The following is a 24,408-nucleotide window of genomic DNA, read 5'->3' as shown; positions in this document are numbered from 1 at the left end:
ACTTTTTGTTCGGCGGTATGATAATAAAGCTTTATTTTTTGCTTTGTTATTTTTATTTTTTAAGTGGTTCGCTAAAGGGGTTAACTAATGGGACAGTTTTATAGGGCGGGTCGTTACGGACGCGGCGATACTAAATATGTGTACTTTTATTGTTTTTTTTATTATTTCCAAAAAATGAATTTATTAGGGAATTTTTTTATTTTTTATTTATTTAGCGATTTTTTTATAAATTATTTTTACACTTTTTTTTTAACTTTATTATACTGTCCCAGGGGGGACATCACTGTCATGTGTGAAAAAAAATTGTAGAAAAGAACGGCACTCACCGGGTAGTGTAGTCAAGGCTTTATTGTAAAAGCATATCAGCGGGAGAACGGGTACAAAAAGGAAATGGCAACCACGATCGTTTTGCGCAGCAAAGGCGCTTCCACAGGCACTTGTAACCTGTGGAACCGTCTTTGAAGCGTTAAACGATCGTCGTTGCTATTTCCTTTTTGCACCCGTTCTCCCGCTGATATGCTTTTACAATAAAGCCTTGACTACACTACCCGGTGAGTGCCGTTCTTTTCTTCAATTTTTTGCTATGTGGATTAGCTCATTTTCCATGAATGTGCACCTAAGGTTAAAACAGTTGTACTGCCGGCTGCGTCTCTTTTATACACGTTTGATAGTTCGGATGTGTGGACTATTGTGATGGTGCTCGCCTTCTATTTCTGGACTTTGCATTTACTGTCATGTGTGAGATCGCTGATCTGACACATCACAGATCGCTGTGACAGATCATCGATCTGACACAGGCACTGCACAGGCTTCCTCATGCCTGCGCTCTGCAGGCAGTGAGGAAGTAGGCTCCCTGCAGGCCCCCGAAGGTCCCCGCCGCCATATTGGATCCGGGGACCTTCAGGGAAGGAGGACCCTGGAGCAGCGCAGCACATCGCGCTGCTCCGGGGGGCTCAGGGAAGCACGAAGGGAGCCCCTCCGTGCCGATGCTTCCCTAAACCCCTGATACACTGCGATCGTGTTTGATCGCAGTGTGCCAGGGGTTAACGTGTCAGGGGCAGTGCGTGACCGCCCCTGACACATAGTGCCGGGTGTCAGCTTGATAGTCAGCTGACACCCGGCCGCGATTAGCGGTGCTCACCTCATGACGTACTATCCCGTCCATGGGCATAGGGGCCCGGGTCCCGTTGACGGGATAGTACGTCAGATGGCAGAAAGGGGTTAAATAAAAGAGTGCTATATAATAGGGTTTTCTATTGCTGCTAATAATTCTTATTAATAAGTAGCGCAAAATATATACCTGCAATAGAATGTTAGATAATTTGGCAACAATTCCCAATATAACATGGTATTAACCCTATCATTGTTCTTTGTTGCCTATAATAATAAGAGGAATAAAGCTGATAGTAAAAAACTGCAATAATAGAAATAAAATATCCTATTACTGACATATAATGTACAACCCCTGGCAAAAATTATGGAATTACTGACCTTGGAGGATGTTCATTCAGTTGTTTAATTTTGCAGAAAAAAAGCAGATCACAGACATGGCACAAAACTAAATTCAATTTAATTGGCAACTTTCTGGCTTTAAGAAACACTAAAAGAAATCAAGAACAAAAAATGTGGTAGTCAGTAATGGTTACTTTTTTAAACCAAGCATAGGGATAAAATTATGGAAGCACTCAATTCTGAGGAAAAAAATTATGGAATCACCCTGTAAATTTTCATTCCCAAAACTAACACCTGCATCAGATTAGATCGGCTCGTTAGTCTGCATCTAAAAAGGAGTGAGCACACCTTGGAGAGCTGTTGCACCAAGTGGACTGACATGAATCATGGCTTCAACACGAGAGATGTCAATTGAAAAAAAGGAGAGGATTATCAAACTCTTAAAAGAGGGTAAATCATCACGCAATGTTGCAAAAGATGTAGGTTGTTTACAGTCAGCTGTGTCTAAAATCTAGACCAAATACAAACAACATGGGAAGGTTGTTAAAGGCAAACATACTGGTAGACCAAGGAAGACATCAAAGCGTCAAGACCGGAAACTTAAAGCAATATGTCTCCAAAACATGAAATGCACAACAAAACAAATGAGGAACGAATGGGAGGTAACTGGAGTCAACGTCTGTGACCTAACTGTAAGAAACCACCTAAAGGAAATGGGATTTACATACAGAAAAGCTAAACGAAAGCCATCATTAACACCTAAACAGAAGAAGACAAGGCTACAATGGGCTATGGAAAAGCAATCGTGGACTGTGGATGACTGGATGAAAGTCATATTCAGTGATGAATCGCGAATCTGCTTTGGGCAAGGGGATGATGCTGGAACTTTTGTTTGGTGCCGTTCCAATGAGATTTATAGAGATGACTGCCTGAAGAGAAAATGCAAATTTCCACAATCATTGATGATATGGGGCTGCATGTCAGGTAAAGACACTGGGGAGATAGCTGTCATTACATCTTCAATAAATCCACAAGTCTATGTTGATATTTTGGACTCTTTTCTTATCCCATCAATTGAAAGGATGTTTGGGGATGATGAAATCATTTTTCAACATAATGCATCCTGCCATAGAACAAAAGCTGTGAAAACATTCCTTGAAAAAAGACACATAAGGTCAATGTCATGGCCTGCAAATAGCAATAGATAAAAAGACAGCGCCTCAGACAATGTTGAAAGACAAGCCTTACCTTTTTTTCTGCCTCCTGTGGCGACGTTTCGGTCTGAAGACCTTTTTCAAGCACAGTACAAAGTTTTTTAACCACCATTATATAGAACAAATACCACCCACCAATTAACAAAGCACCAATAGAATACAGGCACAATAGTAAATATAATCCCATCAAAGTAAAAAACCAAGCATATAATTAAAAACAATCCCACTGAGCATCCATTGCATTACTAGCTAATCTAACATCAATTCGATAGCTCTGATTGGCATTATACATACTGTATAACGTAGAGCAAACCACTCCCATGGATGTGGTCACTCAACCCCCAAAACAATCATAGCTAAGCACTATGATTCATGTTTCAGCGTCTCACTGATCCACAGCACTGTGCATGTCTCAGTCTCCTGCAGCATTGCACAAGTCCAGGCGTCGCACATTATTCCTGTATCATGTTGCTTCACATCACTGCACATGTCACAACGTCCAACATCAGTTGATCTCGTGTTATTATGCCTTTCTCCATTGCGCATGTCACTGCATTCCGTTCCAGCTGTCTCAGATCCTCCAATATGATTGGTCAGGCGGAAACATCCATCACAATAATATATGCGCCCAATCATTACCACACATATATTCAAACAATGTGAAAAACATATAGCCAGCTCACCATAAAGGAGTTCCTCTTGATGCAGTAATCGGTGTTCACCCTATACTTTGCACGGATCCAGGCAGGGAGTATGCCCCAACAAATACAAATATAAGGAAATTGGGATCCAGCAAAAGGATGAAAGTTCACCAGATTTATAAAAACTTCTTTATTAATCCATTATATCATAAAAAGTATGAGGAATTCCAATCAATTTGTAGCATTCCAGCAAGGGACAACATGTTTCAGCACTATGTGCCTTCCTCACGGTCCTATTTGAACTGAGCTCCAACACTAGCAATATATCCTCCTATAGGAGGCACAGTCACACGTCTGGACCCCGAGAGTGTCCTAAGCTATGTTGTGAGGCGAAATTTTAACCCCGCGCGTTTCAATTCACCAAACAATTTTGCCCCTATCTACATAATGGGGAAAAAGTGTGTGTGTATCAAGCCCCGCCCCTCATTATGATGTCATAATGGTTGCCATGGTGACGCTGATGTCATCATAGGTTGCAAGCCCCGCCGCTCATTATGTCGTCATAATGGTTGACTATGGGATGGAGGATATATATGACGGGTATATGGGCACGGGACTATGGGATGGAGGATATGTATGACGGGTATATGGGCACGGGACTATGGGATGGAGGATATGTATGATGGGTATATGGGCACGGGACTATGGGATGGAGGATATCTATGATGGGTATATGGGCATTGGACTATGAGATGAAGGATGTGTGATGGGTATATGGGCACTCGACTATGGGATGGCGAATATGTATGATGGGTATATGGGCATGGGACTATGGGATGGATAATATGTATGATGAGTATATGGGCATGGGACTATGGGACAGGTACTGCAGCATCCGTCAGAGCAGCGCCGTGCATGTCCTATGCGCTTTCCAGGCCTGAGCTTAGGCTGATTAGTGGTGTCCGCCAGAGCTGCGCTGTACACACATAGTGCGGAAAGCAACGTTCAGCTGCACCCTGTGACTTCTAACAGGGCACAGCATTCTATAAGTGTCTGTCCACGCATCGCTGTGCGGTGTTGAGCGCTAGTGGGGGAAAAAATGCAATTCTTGCATACTTCTGTTTACAAGGAGGATGGGACCTTGCATACAGATTTGTTTATTAAGGCCACAGACAGAAACAATTTGCTGCATTTTTCTAGTGAACATCCAAGAAGAATGGTGGAGACTCTACCATGGAGTCAGCTCTTGAGAGTGAGGAGGGTTGTTTCTTGTGAGGCCTTGATTGACGATAGACTAGAGTAGATGTGTCAGAAATTCCTTTTAAGGGGTTACCCTAAGGCTGATCTTGATAAATTCAAAAGATTGGCTTTGGGGAAATGTAGAGATGATCTTTTGGTACCCAAAACAACTACTACATCTAGAAAAAGGATACAATTTGTGACAACGTTTAATGGTATGAGTAAAAGGATTTCGGGGATTATACTGAAACATTGGTCAATGCTTCGTATGGTACATACTAATGTTGAGGAAGTTCAACTATCACCACTTTTTTCCTACAGAAGGAATAAGAATCTGAAGGATGAATTAGTAATGTCTGATATAGGCAGTTCTAAAAAAGATTTTCAAACCACCTTGAGCCGCCCAAGTCTTGGCAATTTCCCTTGTCTTGGGTGTGCTTGCTGCAACAATATGATAAAAGGGGCCTATTTTTATCATCCTCAAACAGGGAAGAAGTATGAGATCCGGAAATGGTATACCTGTACTATCAGTTTTGTTGTTTATGTCCTGAGTTGCCCATGTGGCCTCTTCTATGTGGGAGAGACCACTTTGGAGGTAAAGTCAAGAATAAGTAAGCATAAGAGCACGATCAGGACTGGGCTGACAGAACTCACTGTACCGAGGCATTTTCGTGATATAGGTCACTCTGTTAATCAACTAAGACAGGGTTATTGATGATGTGCCTGTGTTGAGACGGGGTGGGGATTAGATTACCCTCCTGAAAAAGAAGGAATTGATGTGGATTTTTGAGCTGGATACCCTTAAACCAAAGGGCATGAATGAATATCGAATATAATCAGAGTTGTTTGCTGTAGGGGAATGTGGGTTTCTGAGATGATGATTGTGGTACCTTATCAGTATATTGTTTTTAACCTCTTTTTGTATACTTACCTTGGTTTTCTATCTGAGCTCTATTGAGTTTTTGTAGAGAATGGGACATTGGTTGTGGGGGTAGCATATTGTGCATATTTATATAGTAATACAGTCATATGTTAAAGTTTGGGCACCCCTATTAATGTTAACCTTTTTTCTTTATAACAATTTTGGTTTTTGCAACAGCTATTTCAGTTTCATTTATCTAATAACTGATGGACTCAGTTATATTTCTGGATTCAAATGAGGTTTATTGTACTAACAGAAAATGTGCAATCTGCATTTAAACAAAATTTGACCGGTGCAAAAGTATGGGCACCTCAACATAAAAGTGACATTAATATTTCGTAGATCCTCCTTTTGCAACAATAACAGCCTCTAGTCGCTTCCTGTAGCTATTAATGAGTCCCTGGATCCTGAATGAAGGTATTTGTGACCATTCCTGTTTACAAAACAATTCCAGTTCAGTTAAGTTTGAATATGACTGTATTTGTAAATGCTGTCTGGTCTACTTTGGACTGATGTTTATGTGCTTAAATGTATGATATGGATGAGTGCAACTAGGGTGGTCCATGTATTTATAAATGCCCCTTTTGTGGGATGAAATTAAGGAAGCACATAAGAGGTTCCTTTAAATGTAAAAACAAAAAATGCTTGTGTTGTTTATGGATCAGTGATAATGTAAATACTTTTTACTCAAATAGTGATAATGATAGAGTATATGACATTAATTTTAAGATATGTCAGTCCAGTTTAGTGATTTATCTAATTGATTGTTGCTGTGGGAAACAATATGTGGGACGCACTACACAGCCTCTACATCTAAGGATGAACTCACATAGACACAATATCTCTAAAGGATATCTGAAACATGGCTTGTCTCGACATTGTTTTGAAAAACACGGGAATAAAGCCTCTCTGTGAGTTACACCCATAGATCATATACCAGCAGATACCCCAAACAGAATACAGTGTCTAAATAAGAGAGAACTGTATTGGATATATAAACTAGATACCATTCATCCTAAAGGCCTCAATGAGTTGGTAGATCTTTTTTGATAAGCTGTCTCATGTTTTTTTGTCCCTAGCACCGGACGGTTTACATAACCATTCCTTGCAAGTGGAGAGGTAGCATAATGGTAATGGGAAGCCTACAGAGTTCCTGCTTGCCTAAAACCTGTGGGTTTGAGTCCAGTCATTCTACCTTTATAAAATTTTAATACTAATTCAATATATATATATATTTATTATAGGTTTCATACATTTTTAAATGAAAGATTGATAGTTTAGATGTTCAATGTGTTTTATCAGAGGTTATATTTATATAGGTTTGACATTTTAACATTGGAGGGGGAGTTTTCACAGGAAGTGATGTTTTGTCTGTTAGTGATGTCATGTAGGTCTTATGTCATGTATGGCTTATATAAAACCACAACTATCCTAACAAGTGGAGAGATAGTATGATGGTAATGGGAGGCCTTAAGTGTTCTGGCTTGCCTGAAATCTGTGGGTTTGATTCTAGTCAACTCTATTTTTATAAAATTTTAATATGTAGTGAATATAGGTTTCATACACTTTTTCAAATTAAAGATTGATTTTTTAGATGTTTAATGTGTTTTATCAGAGGTTAGATCTTGATATACAGTTATTGTGACTGGTGTATGACATTTTGACATTGGAGGGGGTGTTTCCACAGGAAGTGATGTCTTTTTGCATGTAATTGTGATGTCATGAAGGTTTTGTATAAAACCACTGCTGTAATCAGATTCTGTAATTCTTTGGCCCTGAGGAAGTGGCAGATATGCCCTGAAACGCGTCGGCACAATAAAGCTATGAAGAATATTTCTGTCCTTGTGTGGTCAGCATGGATACATTGAAAAACCCAGTCTTTTTCTTCCTCCTTTGTGCCTTTTGCGGGATTAACTATTTGGTGGGATTGCCCGGGTGCATTTTTCATCCATATTTGTGGGTATTTTGGTATATATATGTGTCTCCATAATATTTCTTCCTAGACTGCATTTATATTTAAATTGTATTTTTGTTGGTATGTATACAATATGATTGGTTCTATATGGACATTTTTTCTGGTAGAATATTTATATTTTTGTGGGTTATATATGGACTGGGGGTTTCTGAGATCGTGGGGACCGTTTGTAAAAATTTTTCAAATTGGTAAATGTTATTTGGAATCTTTGGTTCCTTATTTTTGCCTGGAATCTTGTCTATATGGGATCATGTGAGATGTATTATTATCTGGTACTGTACTTTTAAGAGACTTTGTCTATATGGTGCCATTGGTAGAGCGAAATGTGTGTATATTTATATTCCTCTAGGTATTCTCCTGATATATGAGGTTGTGTTATTGGATACCGTTACCTCCCACAATATACGCGAGTTTTCTATCTTGTGTTGAGCAAATATATATATATTAATGATTGGACGCATATATTATTGTGATGGATGTTTCCGCCTGACCAATCATATTGGAGGATCTGAGACAGCTGGAACGGAATGCAGTGGCATGCGCAATGGAGAAAGGCATAATAACACGAGATCAACTGATGTTGGACGTTGTGACATGTGCAGTGATGTGAAGCAACATGATACAGGAACAATGTGCGACACCTGGACTTGTGCAATGCTGCAGGAGACTGAGATATGCGCAGTGCTGTGGATCAGTGAGACGCTGAAACATGAGTCATAGTGCTTAGCTATGATTGGTTTGGGGGTTGTGTGACCACATCCGTGGGAGTGGCTGTAACCATGACCAGTGGGAATGCTGTGTATTGATTGGTGGGAGGATTTTTATTTGCATTTTACCATCAGGAAGTTATCTGTGCAGGTTTGCTCTACGTTATATGTATAATACCAATCAGAGCTAGCGATTTGATGTTAGATTAGCTAGTAATGCAATGGATGCTCAGTGGGATTGTTTTTAATTATATGTTTGGTTTTTGACTTTGATGGGATTGTATTTACTATTGTGCCTGTATTCTATTGGTGCTTTGTTAATTGCTGGGTGGTATTTGTTCTATATAATGGTGGTTAAAACACTCTTTACTGTGCTTGAAAAAGGTCTTCAGACCGAAACGTCGCCACAGGAGGCAGAATAAAATGTAAGGCTTGTCTTTCACCATTGTCTGAGTCACTGTCTTTTCATGTATTGCTATGGAACGTGTTCCAGGATGGACTCCCTTTTTTTGATGTGCGCCTTTTTGAATCTGTCTTAAAAAGACTTAGATGCTTATTGGGTACGGTTTAACTTTTTGTAGTTTTGTATGGCCTGCAAATAGTCCGGATCTCAATACAATTGAAAATCTCTGGTGGAAGTTGAAGAAAATGGTCCATGACAAGGCTCCAACCTGCAAAGCTGATCTGTCAACAGCAATCAGAGAAAGTTGGAGCCAGATTGATGAAGAGTACTGTTTGACACTCATTAAGTCCATGCCTCAGAGACTGCAAGCTATTATAAAAGCCAGAGGTGATGCAACCAAATACTAGTGATGTGTTGGAGTGTTTTTTTGTTGGTTTGTTTTTCATGATTCCATAATTTTTTCCTCAGAATTGAGTGATTCCATAATTTTTTCCCTATGCTCGGTTTAAAAAAGTAGCCATTACTGACTACCACATTTTTTGTTCTTGATTTCTTTTGCTGTTTCTTAAAGCCAGAAAGTTGGCATTTGAAATGACTTTAGTTTTGGGCCATGTCTGCAATCTGCTTTTTTTTCTACAAAATTAAGTAACTTAATAAATATCCTCCAAGGACTGTGATTCCATAATTTTTGCCAGGGGTTGTATTAGTACATCATATGATGGCTCCCTGACTTTCATGCTGGTTCCCAAGCCTAACCTGCATTTTTCCTGACAGGTATTGGCTGAGTTATTCTGCCCTCATTGGTCTCTAACAACCGCAGGTGGAGCACAGCTCCTCCCTGAGCTATTAACATGTTAAATGGTGCTGGCAATCTCTGACAGCGGCAAAAAAATGCATGCCAGCAGAAGGGCAAGTCATTACACTTTCCCATAGGCGAGCTTGTGACGTTATCGCAGGACACCGAAGAGTTGCCATGAATGCCGTGGATTTGCTGATACTCCTTTGAAATCCAGCCTGCAGCTGGAGTGCATAGGAGGCATTGATTTTTCGCTATACTCAGCAGTACTGTAGTACTGAAGCACTGCTGTGTATAGTACAAATGATTGGATGATTAAAGACGCAGATCCCATAAGAGTACTAATATAGTAGACGGAGAAAGAAAATATTTGTAAAATTATGAAAAAGAATGAAAGTTCAAATCTCCATTAAAAAAATAAATAACACACATTTGGTATTGCTGCATTCGTATACAGTTTTGCAAGTTTTCCCACCTACAAAGAATGGAGAGTTCTGTAATTTAGTAGGTAATCATAGGTACACTTCAACTGTGAGAGACAGAATCTAAAAATAAAAAACACATTGTATGATTTTTAAATTGCATTTTATTGCATGAAATATGCATTTGATCACCTACCAACGAGCAAGAATTCTGGCTTACAGACCTGTTTTTCTTTAACCCCTTTCTGACATCAGACGTACTATCCCGTCCATGGGACCCGGGCCCCTATGCCCATGGACAGGATAGTACGTCTAGTGCGATCAGCGGCGCTCACTTGCTGAGCGCCGCTGATCGCGGCCAGGTGTCAGCTGATTATCACAGCTGACACCCGGCACAATGTGTCAGGGGCGGTCACGGACCACCCCCGACAAGTTAACCCCTCGCACACCGCGATCAAACACGATCGCGGTGTACCGGGGGTTAAAGGGAAGCATCGGCAGGGAGGGGGCTCCCTCCGTGCTTCCCTGAGCCCCCCACAGCAGCGCAATGTGCAGCGCTACTGCGGGGGGCTCCATCCCTGTAGGTCCCCGAATCCAAGATGGCGACGGGGACCTTCGGGGGCCTGCAGGGAGCTGGTTTCCTCAGTGCCTGCAAAGCGCAGGCACGAGGAAGCCAAGTGCAGTGCCTGTGACAGATCGCTGATCTGTCACAGTGATCTGTGATGTGACAGATCAGCGATCTGTCATATGACAGTTATGTCCCCCCTGAGACAATGTAATAAAGTTAAAAAACAAAAAAAAAGTGTAAAAATAATTTTTTTAAAAATCGCTAAATAAAAAAAAAATATATTCCCTAATTCATTTTTTGGAAATAAATTAAAAAAAACAATAAAAGTACACATATTTGGTATCGCTGCATCCGTAACGACCCGCCCTATAAAACTGTCCCATTAGTTAACCCCTTTAGCGAACTCCTTAAAAAATAAAAATAAAAAACTAAGCAAAAAAATAATGATTTATTATCATACCGCCGAACAAAAAGTGCAATAACGCGTGATCAAAAAGACGCATATAAATATCCATGGTACCGCTGAAAACGTCATTTCGTCCCACAAAAAACGAGCTGCCATACAGCATCATCAGCAAAAAAATTAAAAAGTTATAGCTTGCAGAATAAAGCGATGCAAAAATAATTATTTTTTACATAAAATTGTTTTCATTGCATAAAAGCACCAAAACATAAAACGACCTAAATGAGGTATCACTGTAACCGTACCAACCCGAAGAATAAAACAGTCTTATCAATGTCACCGCACGCGGAACGGTGTAAACGCACCCCCCAAAAGAAATTCATGAAACGCTGGTTTTTGTTCATTCTGCGTCCCAAAAATCGGAATAAAAAGCGATCAAAAGATGTCACGTGCCCGAAAATGATAACAATAAAAACGTCAACTCGTCCCGCAAAAAATAAGACCTCACATGACTCTGTGGGTGAAAATTTGGAAAAATTATAGCTCTCAATATGTGGTGATGCAAAAATTATTTTTACAATAAAAAGCGTCTTTTAGCGTGTGACAGCTGCCAAACATAAAAACCGCCATAAATAGTAAATCAAACCCCCCGTTACCAACCCCTTAGTTAGGGAAAAATAATAAAATTAAAAGAAAATGTATTTATTTCCATTTTCCCATTAGGGTTAGAGCTAGGGTTAGGGCTAGAGTTAGGGCTGAGATTAGGGTTAGGGGTGTGTTGGGGTTAGGTTTGGAGTTATAATTGGGGGGTTTCCACTGTTTGGGCACATCAGGTGCTCTCCAAATGCAACATGGCGTCTGATCTCAATTCCAGCCAATTCTGCGTTGAAAAAGTCAAATGGTGCTCCTTCCCTTCTAAGCTCTGCCATGCACCCAAACAGTGTTTTACCCCCACATATAGGGTATCAGCCTACTCAGGACAAATTGCAAAACAACTTTTGGGGTCCAATTTCTTCTGTTACCCGTAGGAAAATAAAAAATTGGGGGCAAAAATATCATATATTTTGTGGAAAAAAATGATTTTTTTTATTTTCACGCTCGGGCGTTATAAACTTCTGTGAAGCACTTGGGGGTTCAAAGTGCTCACCACACATCTAGATAAGTTCCTTGGGGGTCTAGTTTCCAAAATGGGGTCACTTGTGGGGAGTTTCAATAGTTTAGGTACATCAGGGGCTCTCCAAACGCACATGACACCCGCAGGCCATTCCATCAAAGTCTGCATTCCAAAATGTCACTACTTCCCTTCCGAGCCCCGACATGTGCCCATACAGTAGTTTTCTCCTACACATGAGGTATCGGCGTACTCAGGACAAATTGGACAACAACTTTTGGGGTCCATTTTCTCCTGATACCCTTGGGAAAATAAAAAAATTGGGGACTAAATGATCATGTTTGAGGAAAAAATACGATTTTTTTATTTTCATGCCCGGGCATTATAAACTTCTGTGAAGCCCTTGGGGGTTCAAAGTGCTCACCACACATCTAGATAAGTTCCTTAGGGGGTCTAGTTTCCAAAATGGTGTCATTTGTGGGGGGTTTCCACTGTTTAGGTACTGTACATTAAGGGCTCTCCAAAGGCAACATGACACCCGCAGAGTATTCCATCAAAGTCTGCATTCCAAAACGTCACTACTTCCCTTCCGAGCCCCGACGTGTGCCCATACAGTAGTTTTCTCCCACATATTGGATATCAGCGTACTCAGGGCAAATTGGACAACAACTTTTGGGGTCCAATTTCTCCTGGTACCCTTGGGAAAATAAAAAAATTGGTGACTAAAAGATCATGTTTGTTGAAATTTTTACGATTTTTTTATTTTCACGCCCAGGCGTTATAAACTTCTGTGAAGCACTGGGGGGTTCAAAGTGCTCACCACACATCTAGATAAGTTCCTTGGGGGGTCTAGTTTCCAAAATGGTGTCATTTGTGGGGGGTTTTCACTGTTTTGATACATCAGGGGCTTTCCAAACGCGACATGGTGTCCGATCTCAATTCCAGCCAAAAAAGTCAAATGGCGCTGCTTCCCTTCTGAGCTCTGCTATGCGCCCAAATAGTCATTTACACCCACATATGGGGTATCGGCGTACTCAGGACAAATAGCCCAATAACTTTTGGGGTCCTGTTACACTTGGGAAAATAAAAATTGGGGGTGAAAAAACCTTTTTTTGGAAAAAAATATGATTTTTAATTCTACCGCTGTACGTTATAAAGTTCAAAGTTCTCACTACATAACTAGATAAGTTTCTTGTGGGGTCTAGTATCCAAAATGGGGTCACTTGAGGGGGGTTTCCTCTGTTTAGGTACATCAGGGGCTCTCCAAACGTGACATGGTGTCCGATCTGAATTCCAGCCAATTTTGCATTGAAAAAGTCAAACGGCGCTCCTTCCCTTCTGAGCTCTGCCATGCGCCGATGTTCCCCCCACATATCAGGTATCAGCGTACTCAGGACAAATTGCACAATAACTTTTGCAGTCCAATTTCTCCTGTTACCCTTAGTAAAATAAAAAAAATTGAACCTGAAGTATTTTTTTTGTGAAAAAAAGTTAAATGTTCATTTTTTTTTTTTTTAAATATTCAAAAAATTCCTGTGACGCACCTGAAGGGTTAATAAACTTCTTGAATGTGGTTTTGAGCACCTTGAGGGGTGCAGTTTTTAGAATGGTGTCACCTTTGGTATTTTCTATCATATAGACCCCTCAAAGTGGCTTCAAATGTGATGTGGTCCATAAAAATAAAATGGTGTTGCAAAAATGAGAAATCGCTGGTCAAATTTTAACCCTTATAACTTCCTAACAAAAAAAATTTTGGTTCTAAAATTGTGCTGATGTAAAGTAAACATGTGGGAAATGTTACTTATTAAGTTTTTTGTTTGCCGTATCTCTGTGATTTAAGGGCATAAAAATTCAAAGTTGGAAAATTGCGAAATTTTCAAAATTTTCGCCAAATTTCCGTTTTTTTTCACAAATAAACGCAAGTTGTTTGAATGAAATTTTACCACTAACATGAAGTACAATATGTCACGAGAAAACAATCACCAGGATCCATGGAAGCGTTCCAGAGTTATTATCTCATAAAGGGACAGTGGTCAGAATTGTAAAAATTGGCCCGGTCATGAACATGCAAACCACCCTTGGGGGTGAAGGGGTTAAGAAGCCCCCCTACTCTGCCCTCCTTACCTTTATTAATTGCACCTATTTGAAGTTGTTACGTGTATAAAATACACCTGTCCACACACACAATCACACACCAACAACTCCACCATGGTCAAGACCAAAGCTGTCTAAGGACGCCAGGGACACAATTTTAGACCTGCACAAGGCTGGAATGGGCCACAGGACAATAGGCACATAGTTTGATGAGATGGCAAAAACTGTTGGCACAATTATTAGAAAATGGAAGAAAAGCCAGATTTCGCCTTCTGAGGTAAAGATGATTCTGAGAAAAGAATCATCTTTTTTTTTAAATTCGTTTATTAAACTTCAAAACAAGAAAAGGATGTAATGTACAACATACATATTTGCTTGTGGTTGTGGACATTGTACAGAGCATACACACTACCGTCTTTTTATTAAATACTAAACAAAAATTAAACACTCTTATTAATATACGAGTAATCTATGCATAATCCCACAAGCATATACGAGGAACAACAGGCTATACATTATAAGCATGTACATCAATCATATCTCACAGGCCTTTATTATATCTTTCAGATAACGTAGATTGATTAATTATGAGTTCCTAAACTAAACTACAACTACGTCAACTATCTACTAATTCGCAGCCTACTGTCTTGCACTATATTGTCTCACATGCAATGTCTCCATTCTACAAAGTGAGATGAGAAGAATTCCACTTCTCCCAGATTTTTTCAAATTTACCCAGGCATCCCCTGTTCTGATATAATGTGCGCTCGTACGGGACAATTGTGTTTACCAAGTCAATCCAAGTTCTAAGAGAAGGACATGAATTACCCATCCACCGTAATGCCAGTACTTTCCGTGCCATAAACAGTGTCTCACGTAGAAAGATCCCAACATGTTGACTCCAAATCTCCTCCTCCCATACCCCAAAAAAGCAGACCAGTGGTTCAAGAGGGACAGGAGCTTGCACCAGTGATGACATGAATAGCGTCACCTCTTCCAGCAGGGCTGTGGAGTCGGAGTCGTGGAGTCGGAGTCGGAGTTAGTTTTGGTTGGAGTCGGAGTCGGTAGAAATGTACCGACTCCAGCTTTAAAAAAATGTATTAATATTTCATAATTGAACTTTCATATGAATTTTATAAATGTTACTCAAATATATATGTTCTATCAAACTATGAACAACAGTGATAAGCAGTTCTGCTGGAGGTAGAGACATTTCTTACTTCTTGTGTGTCACTGTTCTCCACTGCCCTTATCTAATCTTATACTTGGTTAACCTCATGCTGCCCCAACCCCCCTACTTACAATGTATGAAACTGAAAGTGAAAATGTGTTGCAAATTCTTAGTAGTAAAGCTCCTCCTCTAGACTAGATCATACTAGGTGTGCGTCTTCCAAGCATCTCACAGCTGCCTGCTACTCAGAAGAGGAAGACTGTAAGAAGTATTATCCTTTCAACAAACTTTGCATCAGTTAACTGTGAGTACATGAGGAATAATAACAGTATTACTGACCACTATATCAGTTGTACGACCTGACAATAATTTTGTACAATTGTTTTTAGGAAAAACAATTGTCATTTGGATTGTGAATGTAGAATTAAAAACCTGAGAATGTCAAAGAAGCATCACATTAAATCAGTTGGATTTGAACATTTCACCATCACTCAAGATAGAAAACATTATGTCTGTCAGTGTATGACAAATGATCCAGACGAAAACAAATGCTGTGAAGCCAAGATGAGTGCATATTCAGGCAAAGATAAAAATGCTCCTACCAGAGCTTCTAATCTAAAGAGACATTTACAGCGCTTTCATCCAGAAGTACTGAAAGCAGTGGATGAGAAAGACTGCATCCAAACCAATGAACCAGTGCCCAGCTCTTCCAGCCAAACAAAGGAGCAGAGAACTTTGCAGCCATCAGTTGCAAGATATTTTGTCAGTGACAAAGTTACTGTGACAATGACAGTAGATACATTTAAAAAACATAATAGAGCTTGTTGTAAAGGATAGTGTGCCTATTTCATTATTTTCACGACCAGCTTTTATGTGTCTGAATGGGGAAATGGCCCGCAAGCTTGGTGTTTCTCTGGAGAGAGAGAGTATTAGAAAATTAGTAATCGAAGAAGCTTTTAAACAAAAGGAAGTTAAAAAAACTCTCAAGGGACGCTTTCTGTTTCTTAAAATGGATGCCTGCACACGTCACAGAGTGAACTATTTTGCCATCAATGTCCGATTTGTTTGTGACAAAAATGAAATAGTTACCAAGACATTGGCAGTAAAAGACACCAAAGCTCATCACACCAGTGAGTTTCTCCAGGTCTTGGTGGAAAAGGTTCTGCAAGACTATGAACTTAAAAAAGAGCAAGTTCTTTCTGTCGTAACTGACAATGCTTCAAATATGATAAGTACTATTAAGCTAATGAATGAGAGTAATGATGGTGACCAGCAGCTAGAAGAACATTCTGGGTCCACAGACACAGAAATGTTTGAAATAGAGGAACACAGTATTGTAACTGAGGAGCAAACTGAAGTTGCTTCAGATGAACAGCAACATGATAGTTTAGATGATCTTGTTGAAACTGTGTCAATATGTTCTTTCATTCATCTCATGCGCTGTGTTGTGCATACGCTACAGCTGGCTATAAGAGACAGTCTGCAAGAAGGACATACTGCTGCACTGATTGGCAAGGTGAGAAAATTGGCTACTGTTTCCAGAACCCCTAAAGTTGACTCAATTTTGAAGAGACGTGCTGGAAAAGGGGCAATTATTGATCAAGCCACACGATGGGGCAGTACTTACTTAATGATTCAGCGCTTGGTTGAACTGAAAACCTTTCTTGTAGACATGGCTAACCCTCAACTGACGCTAAATGAAAGTCAGTGGAATCAGGTGACTGAGCTGGAAAAATTGCTAGAGCACCCATTTACAGTGACTAAAAAATTACAAGCAGAGGACTTAACTCCAGGTATTTTCTTAAAGGAGTGGAAGAACCTGATGTTTCGCCTGTCCCAAAGAGGAGGGTTAATTGCAAGTGGCATTGCTACATCAATGAAACGGAGAGAGGAGCTACTATTACAAAATAACATTCTTTTGGCAGCTGTTTATGTAGACCCAATGCATCGGATTCTTCTAGATGATCAACAGCTAAGTAAAGGAAAAGAAGCTCTGTTTGAAATAGCAGTAAGGATGAAAGGGTTGCAGAACAGTCAGGAGGAACAAGAAGAATTTGGTCGTCCTGCCACATCTTCACCCTCATCATCAACTGATGAAGAATTTAATTTCGAAAAATATTTGGATCACAAGGACCGTGCAAAGCGTTCCCGCATAGAAGAAGAGTCATCCCCATCAAGGAACACAGCCAGTACATTTCAGCAGAATTATTCATGTGCACTAAAAGAAATTGAGAAATTTGACCGTTCATCAAAAATAACAGTGCAACAAGCGATTCCTCTGTATCCTGACATTGTCAGAGATGTTGCCCGAGTGGTTACTGCTTTGCCACCAACACAAGTTAGTGTAGAGAGGTTGTTCTCTGCTCTCAAAATAATTAGATCAGATTTGAGGGCATCCATGAAGGAGGATCTGACAGAGGCAATACTTTTTCTGAGGACAAATTTATAGATTTCTTCTTATTAACTGCATAAAAGTGTTTATTGCATATTTACTTACAGTTTATAAAAGTTTATAAAAGTTATTTGCTATATTCTAATTGTATTCTAATAAATGTAGTTTTTGCTCTAAGTGGTCTGATTACTTATATGATGGTGAGAAACTGAATAAGCACGATGTTTAATATTTTACCACAGTAAATTTGTTGTTATGAATTGGCCATTTATGAAGGAGTTGGAGCCGGAGTCGGAGCCTGATAAAATCCAGGAGTCGGAGTCGCAACTGTGGCTTACCGACTCCACAGCCCTGTCTTCCAGTACTGTAGGGAAGTGGGACATTGCCATATCATGTGAATAAAGTCTGCATCTGGTGAGTGACATCGCAAGCATTCTGATGATTGGAATCGACCCATCCTAAAAAGTCGTATCGGAGTCAAATATGATTGGTTTATTATATACAACTGTATCATTCTATTATTAGCAGATGGTGATACTCCGATCGGAGACTCCAGGATCTCTTCCCACTCCTCTCCCTGCGTATTAGGGATGAGTTGTTCCCACTTCCCTTTAGCAGAACTTATGGCAGATTCCGCTCCCACCGACAGCATATACGTGTATAAAGAGGAGATAAGGCCCTGGGGACCCTGTGAGTTAAGGATTCCTATCAGAGGTAGGGACGAAATGGCATGACCCCCACCTGTACTCCTTATGTGCGACTGAAGAGCAGATCTTAGTTGTAAATAGCGGAAAAATTGAGATCTCGGGACATTATGTTTAGCCTGTATCTGCTCAAAAGACATTAAGGTCCCATGATCATACAAGTCTCCTATCAAGGAGACATTATGTTGAGTACAAAAATCAGTGGATGGGTGACTTAGTAATACCGAAAAATAGGCATTTTTCCATAGGGGCATTTCAGCTATAATGTCCCTATATCCAATCACTTTCTTAATTTGCCTCCATACTAATCGTGCCAGACGGAGCAATCGTGCCCCTCCAACTCCAGGAAACCCAGTGGGCAATCAGTTCTTGCAGCGTGAAGCAAATGACTTTCAGAATTAGGGAGATAATTACCCAGCATCCATTTACTTAAGGCTTTAGCCTGTCCAGCCAAATAATATAAAAAGAAATCTGGTAGCGCCGCCCCACCTCCCATTTTAGGCCTCTGCAGAGTGGACAACTTAAGTTTAGGTCTGGTTTTCCCCCATATAAAAGAGGTGACCTGGGAATTAAAATTCACAAAAAAGGACTTGGGTACCATTACGGCACTGTGCTGAAGGGAATAGCTAAGTTTAGGAAGTAATACCATTTTAATCAGGTTGATGCGTCCGGCCACAGGCAGTAATTTGCTCCAGGTTGCAAATTTAACTTTGACCTGTTCCAACAGTGGGCAGATATTGAGTTGTAAGTCGAGCGTGCTGTTATGGGATACATAAACCCCCAGGTATTCAAAGCTAGATACAACAGACAATGAGGAGAGAGCCTGTAGTCAGGATATTGGGGCATGGGACAGGGGTAACAAGGTAGATTTTTCCCAATTTATATATAATCCCGAATATTTACTGAATCTATGGCGGCAATCACTTGAGGCAAAGTTTCCTCCGCCTCGTCCATAAATATCACCATATCATCTGCGTATAAACCTATAGTATCTACCCGACCTGCTATATTTTTACCTTTAATGCCAGGGGAAGGCCTTATGCGTATTGCCAGTACCTCAATCGCAAGGGCGAAGAGGGCCGGGAAAAGGGGGCACTGCCCCCTGACGGGTTCCCCTATGTAATGAAAAGGACTCAGATATGGAATTATTCACAATAATACGGGCTTTAGGTTTCATATACAATAGTTTAACCCATTTTATAAACTTATCACCAAAGCCATACTTCTGTAGGCATGCGGAGAGGAAAGGCCACTCAAGAGAGTCATAAGCCTTGGCGGCATCTAACGACGCCAGTGCCCATTTGTTGTCTGGCATTAGAGAACTATATTGGACTATTGACTGGACCCGTCTATTATTAATTAAAGTACTCTTACCAGGCATAAAGCCTGTGTGGTCAGGATGTATAAGGTTCAGTATAATCGAATTTAATCTGGTGGCGAGAATTTTAGTAAAGATTTTATAGTCCACATTAACTAACGATATGGGACGATAGGATCCACATTCCAAAGGGTCCTTCCCCTCCTTCCTAAGCACTTTGATATTGGCCTCGTAAAAGAATTCAGGCATAGATTCCCCCTCCCATATTCCCCGAAACACCTTGATCAGAAGTGGCGCTAATATGTCTCGGTATTTCCTATACAATTCAATAGGGAATCCGTCCGGCCCAGGGGCCTTCCCAGAGGCCATGTCCGCTATAGCATTCTTTAACTCCTCCACAGTGAAAAAGAATCATCTTTACCTGAAGCCAGCTGGGACTGCAGTCTCAAACATTATCGTTAGTAACATACTACTCCACCGTGAATTTAAAATCCTGCAGGGCATACAAAGTCCACCTGCTCACGCCAGCACATGTCCAGGCCCGTTTAAAGTTCCCCAATGACCATCTGGATGAACCAAAGGAGGCATAGGATAAAGTCATGTAATTGACCAAATATTAAGTTCTGTTTTTCTATTGTATCAAATACTTATTTCATGCAATAAAGTGCAAATTATTCATGTAAAAATCATACAATGTGATTTTCTGGATTTTTTTTAAGATTCTGTCTCTCACAGTTGAGGTATTAAAATTACAGATCTCCCCATTCTTTGTAGGTAAAACTTAAAAATCTGCAGTTCATCAAATACTTCAATATCCCACTGTAAGTCAGATCTATCAAAACATGAATTAATTAACCCGATCAGTGAAAAGCGTAATGAGAAAAAAAAATTGAAACTCTAGAATTACCGTATATACTTGAGTATAAGCCGAGAGTTTTGGCCCATTTTTTTGGCTGAAAGTGCCCCTCTCGGCTTATACTTGAGTCAATGTACCAGAGGTTAGGTGGGGGAGGGGGAGCACAGGAGCTGGCGGCTGTCAGATCATACCCCCTCCTGGCGCGGTCTGTTCACTTTCCTGCTTCTCAGATGATCTTCGGTGCCACAGCTCTTCCTGTGTTCAGCGGTCATGTGGTACTGCTCATTAAAGTTATGAATATGTACACAACTCCACTCCCATAGGCGTGGAGCGCATATTCATTACTTTAATGAGCTGTACCACGTGAACACTGGAAGGAGCTGCCGGTGCCGGAGACCATCGGCGAAGCAAGAAGTGCAGAGACTGCTCCAGGAGGGGGGTGAGTATGATGGGGAGGACGGAGGAGCCATGTGATATTCGCCTGTCCCCGTTCAACTGCCACGCTGTGCTGTCTTCCGCGTCCTCTGGCTCTGACGCTCAGGTCAGAGGGCGCGATGACGTGCTTAGTGCACGCCCTCTGCCTGAACAGTCACTGCAGAGACTCGGAAGACAGAGCAGTGCGCGGCGGTGGAACGGGGACAGGTGAATATCGCAGGTGCCGGGGCCCTGAGCCAGCGGCGGCACCTGGCCCACATAGCATGCCGGTGTCTCCGCCGGCTCAGGACACCAGCACCTGGCCCCCAACAATGAGAGGTGAGTGTCTTTTATTTGCTTATTTTTTTTATCGCAGCAGCATATGGGGCATATATATCTATGGAGCATCTTGGGCCATCAACCTTTATGGAGCAGCATATGGGGCATATTATTCTATGGAGCATCTTATGGGGCCATCATTAACCTTTTATGCAGCATTATATGGGGAATTGTTATGAGTGGGTCACCAAGGAGGAAAAAACCTAAACGTGCTAAGCCCAGAAAAACCAGAGAGGTTGGTAACTATGCAGATTGCAGATCCCTGATCCTAACTACACAACTAGCAGCAGCCGTGGAGCGTACCTACGATGAACCTAGACGCCTCGTCACGGCCGGAGGACTAAGTAAACCTAAAGCAAGAAAAGGGGAGAACTAACTGCCCCAGAGCAGACCCCAAAGGAATAGACAGCCCCCACACATGTATTGACGGTGAAACAAGATGAAAACACAAACACAGGCAGGAAAATAGGCTGAGCAAACGATGGGGCCCAAACTAACTAGAAAGGAGAGGAAAGTGTTGTGAGTTCATTTTCCCCTTCACCATTGAGGTCTGATGAACTCCCTCTTCTGGTGAAGGAAGGTAGTGAGGCTGATTACAAAGCACCTGAGCAGAATGATGATGACTGGGTGACTGGAATTGCTGACTGGATATAAGGCAGCCGACGCCCTTCTGCCTTGCGGGTGATTTCTCTGAGGGATTCTAGGAGACCAGTCTGATTCCTGCTCCTCAAAAGCTAAGTTTTCTGCACTGCTTTTTCCATTTGTGTTTTGGTTTTGTTTTGCCTTGTTTTTCTGGATTTCTGCCTTCCCCTGCTGGGTGAGCTGAATTCCTTTTTGCTCTGCCTTCAGAAAATACCTGAGTACTGATATAGTCTTTTTGAAGCCTAGCGTCTTCGGGGCTTTTTTCCCTATCAGTCTGTTGGCTCTTGTTTTGAGAGGGTTTTGGCAGATTGCAGACAGCAGCTTTTCTATTCTGTCCTATGTAGTTAGCTTGGGCCCCATCATTTGCTCAGCCTATCTTTCTATCTGTGTGAGTGTTTTTTCATCTTGCTTCACCGTCATTATTTGTTGGGGGCTGCCTATTACTTTGGGGTCTGCTCTGGGGCAGTTTAGATTTCCCTTTCTGTCTTTAGGCTATGTAGTTCTCCGGCTGTGATCGAGGGGTCTAGGGCACCGTAAGAACCCCCCACGGCTACTGCTAGTTGTTGTTAGGTTCAGGGGTCTGCAATCCAATAGCTTCCAACTTCTCTGGTTTTCTGGACTTAGCTAGTATTTCTGTTTTTGCCTCCTACGGTGACTCATTCATAACACTTACCCTAACAATATTTGACAGTGAAGTGAGAAATCTGTTTACTAATTACCGTACATACTATATTATAAGCCGTCCCGAATATAAGCTGAGGCACTTAAGTTTTCCCAGTTTTTGTAATGGTAAAATTATTTACTTGGGTGAAAGCCTGGTAGGTATGGTCTCCTCATCCCTATCCTGGTATGCATGGCCTCCTCATTCTCATCCTTGTATGCATAACCCCTTCATCCCTATCCTGGTATGCATGGCCTCTTCATCCCTATCCTTGTATGCATGACCCCCTCATCACTATCCTGGTATGCATGGCCCCCTCATCCCTATACTGTTATGCATGGCCCTCATCAAAAAAACATAAAAAATTAAACCTTCCTATGTACTCTTCCCTGCACTCACAAGGAGCGTCTTGTTCCAATGCCAGCAGCTAATTTATACTTGTAAGCAGCACATGGCAGTGACCTCTTACAAGCAGAGGACAGCTGCTGGAATTCTCGCTGCTTTCCACTCCGAGATTATGTGCATGAAAAGTAGTGAATATTCATTGATCTTTAATAGCCGGCACAGTAAAACTCAACCAGTGGGCTTGCTGCAGCGACCGGGCGATCACGTGTGCCCTATACTAAAGGAAATTAATATTCACTGCTCTCCATGCCCAAGGGAGTGGAGAGCAGTGAACATTCATTCCCTTAAGTAGTGGTAACACATGATCGCCCGGCCGCTACAAGAAGCCGGCGGCTGCGACTACTGTGCCCGCTATTAAAGAGCAATGAATATTCACTGTGAGCGCAGTGAATATTAATTTCTCTTTAACAGCGGGCACAGTAGTTATTTGCAACAGCTGTTTCTTGCCTCCTGTGATCCACTGCTCTGCCGCTGCTGCTCCCTCTCTCCCAAGTATAAGCCGAGGGGGGGCTTTTTCAGCATAAAAAAGTGCTGAAATTCTCGAATTATACTTGTGTACAAACAGTATATTTTCAGTGAAGTGATTTTTAGGCATATTTGCATTAGAAATTCAAATCTGAAAAGGTCACTGTGTGAGCGTGGGTTATAGTCTTACTTTTTTACAGGGTAAATAGATAAATCATAACTTACAAGTCTGAAATTCTATTTCTTAAGGTAATAGCTGCTGCAAAAAAAGGTTTCCAAGCTGTGGGCTATGAGTTAAATCCTTGGCTTGTGTGGTATTCAAGATATAGAGCATGGAAAGAAGGTGTACATCAAAATACAAAATTTCACATATCTGATTTATGGAAGGTAATTAATTTTTTTCACTTTTCTATTGTTAGAATATCTTAACTTCTCTTACAAATGAAATCCACAATTAATAGATCCTATCCTTTCCATTAGCTGAAATATAAAATGTGCATCTGTGAGTATCTAGGGAACATGTGTTTGAGACTATATAAATCTGTTCCCAATATTTTTTTTGATTGTGAAATTTTAGTCTGCAATACCCCTCTAAAGTTATAAAATATCAGCTGAATCGATGATCAGTGGTGGATTGGTGTAGGGTCCACCACTGGGTCCCTCACAAATCTTATCTGGTTCTTCTCTAGCTACAGGATTGCAGCTGGTGAGAATTGAGTTACAGGCTGCGCATTTGCCCAGCCATTCTATTCAAGTCTATGACACAAAAGAGAGCAAAAAAATAGTGTGTAATTATTGGCTATTTAAGTCAGTTTCATCTACTTGAGTTCAAGGGGGCAGTGCAGAATTTTTACTTCAAGCAAAATCATTCAGCGCTCAATCGTGAGAGAATGAACTCTTATTTAGGACACACATTTTAGTTTTATGCCAAAATTCTAACAACAATTTTATGAATTAGAGCCATAGACTGGCACATTAGAATTACCGTATTTTCTCTAGTCACCTTCCACGACAGCAGTATCGGAGGATGTCTCCCCGCCCTAATGGGAGACAGGAAATGCACAAGAGGTCAAATAACCCTCCCCTTCCTACTA

General features: G+C 41.0%; 1 protein-coding gene across 3 annotated transcripts in view; it reads left to right on the top strand.

The window, feature by feature from the left end:
* ATPSCKMT (ATP synthase c subunit lysine N-methyltransferase) overlaps window positions 1-24,408 on the top strand; it is a 248,618-nt gene that overhangs the window by 47,679 nt on the left and 176,531 nt on the right. For all 3 annotated transcript variants that reach the window (XM_073555714.1, XM_073555713.1, XM_073555712.1), the window contains exon 3: window positions 23,564-23,701. In XM_073555714.1, coding sequence (XP_073411815.1) covers window positions 23,564-23,701 — 138 coding nt within the window. The remainder of the gene's footprint in view (window positions 1-23,563; window positions 23,702-24,408) is intronic.

The sequence above is a fragment of the Dendrobates tinctorius genome, unplaced genomic scaffold (genome assembly GCF_039654945.1).
Source record: "Dendrobates tinctorius isolate UK_male_01 unplaced genomic scaffold, ASM3965494v1 ptg000229l, whole genome shotgun sequence".
Taxonomy (NCBI): Eukaryota; Metazoa; Chordata; class Amphibia; order Anura; family Dendrobatidae; genus Dendrobates; species Dendrobates tinctorius.
This window is presented reverse-complemented; position numbering and strand designations above follow the sequence as displayed.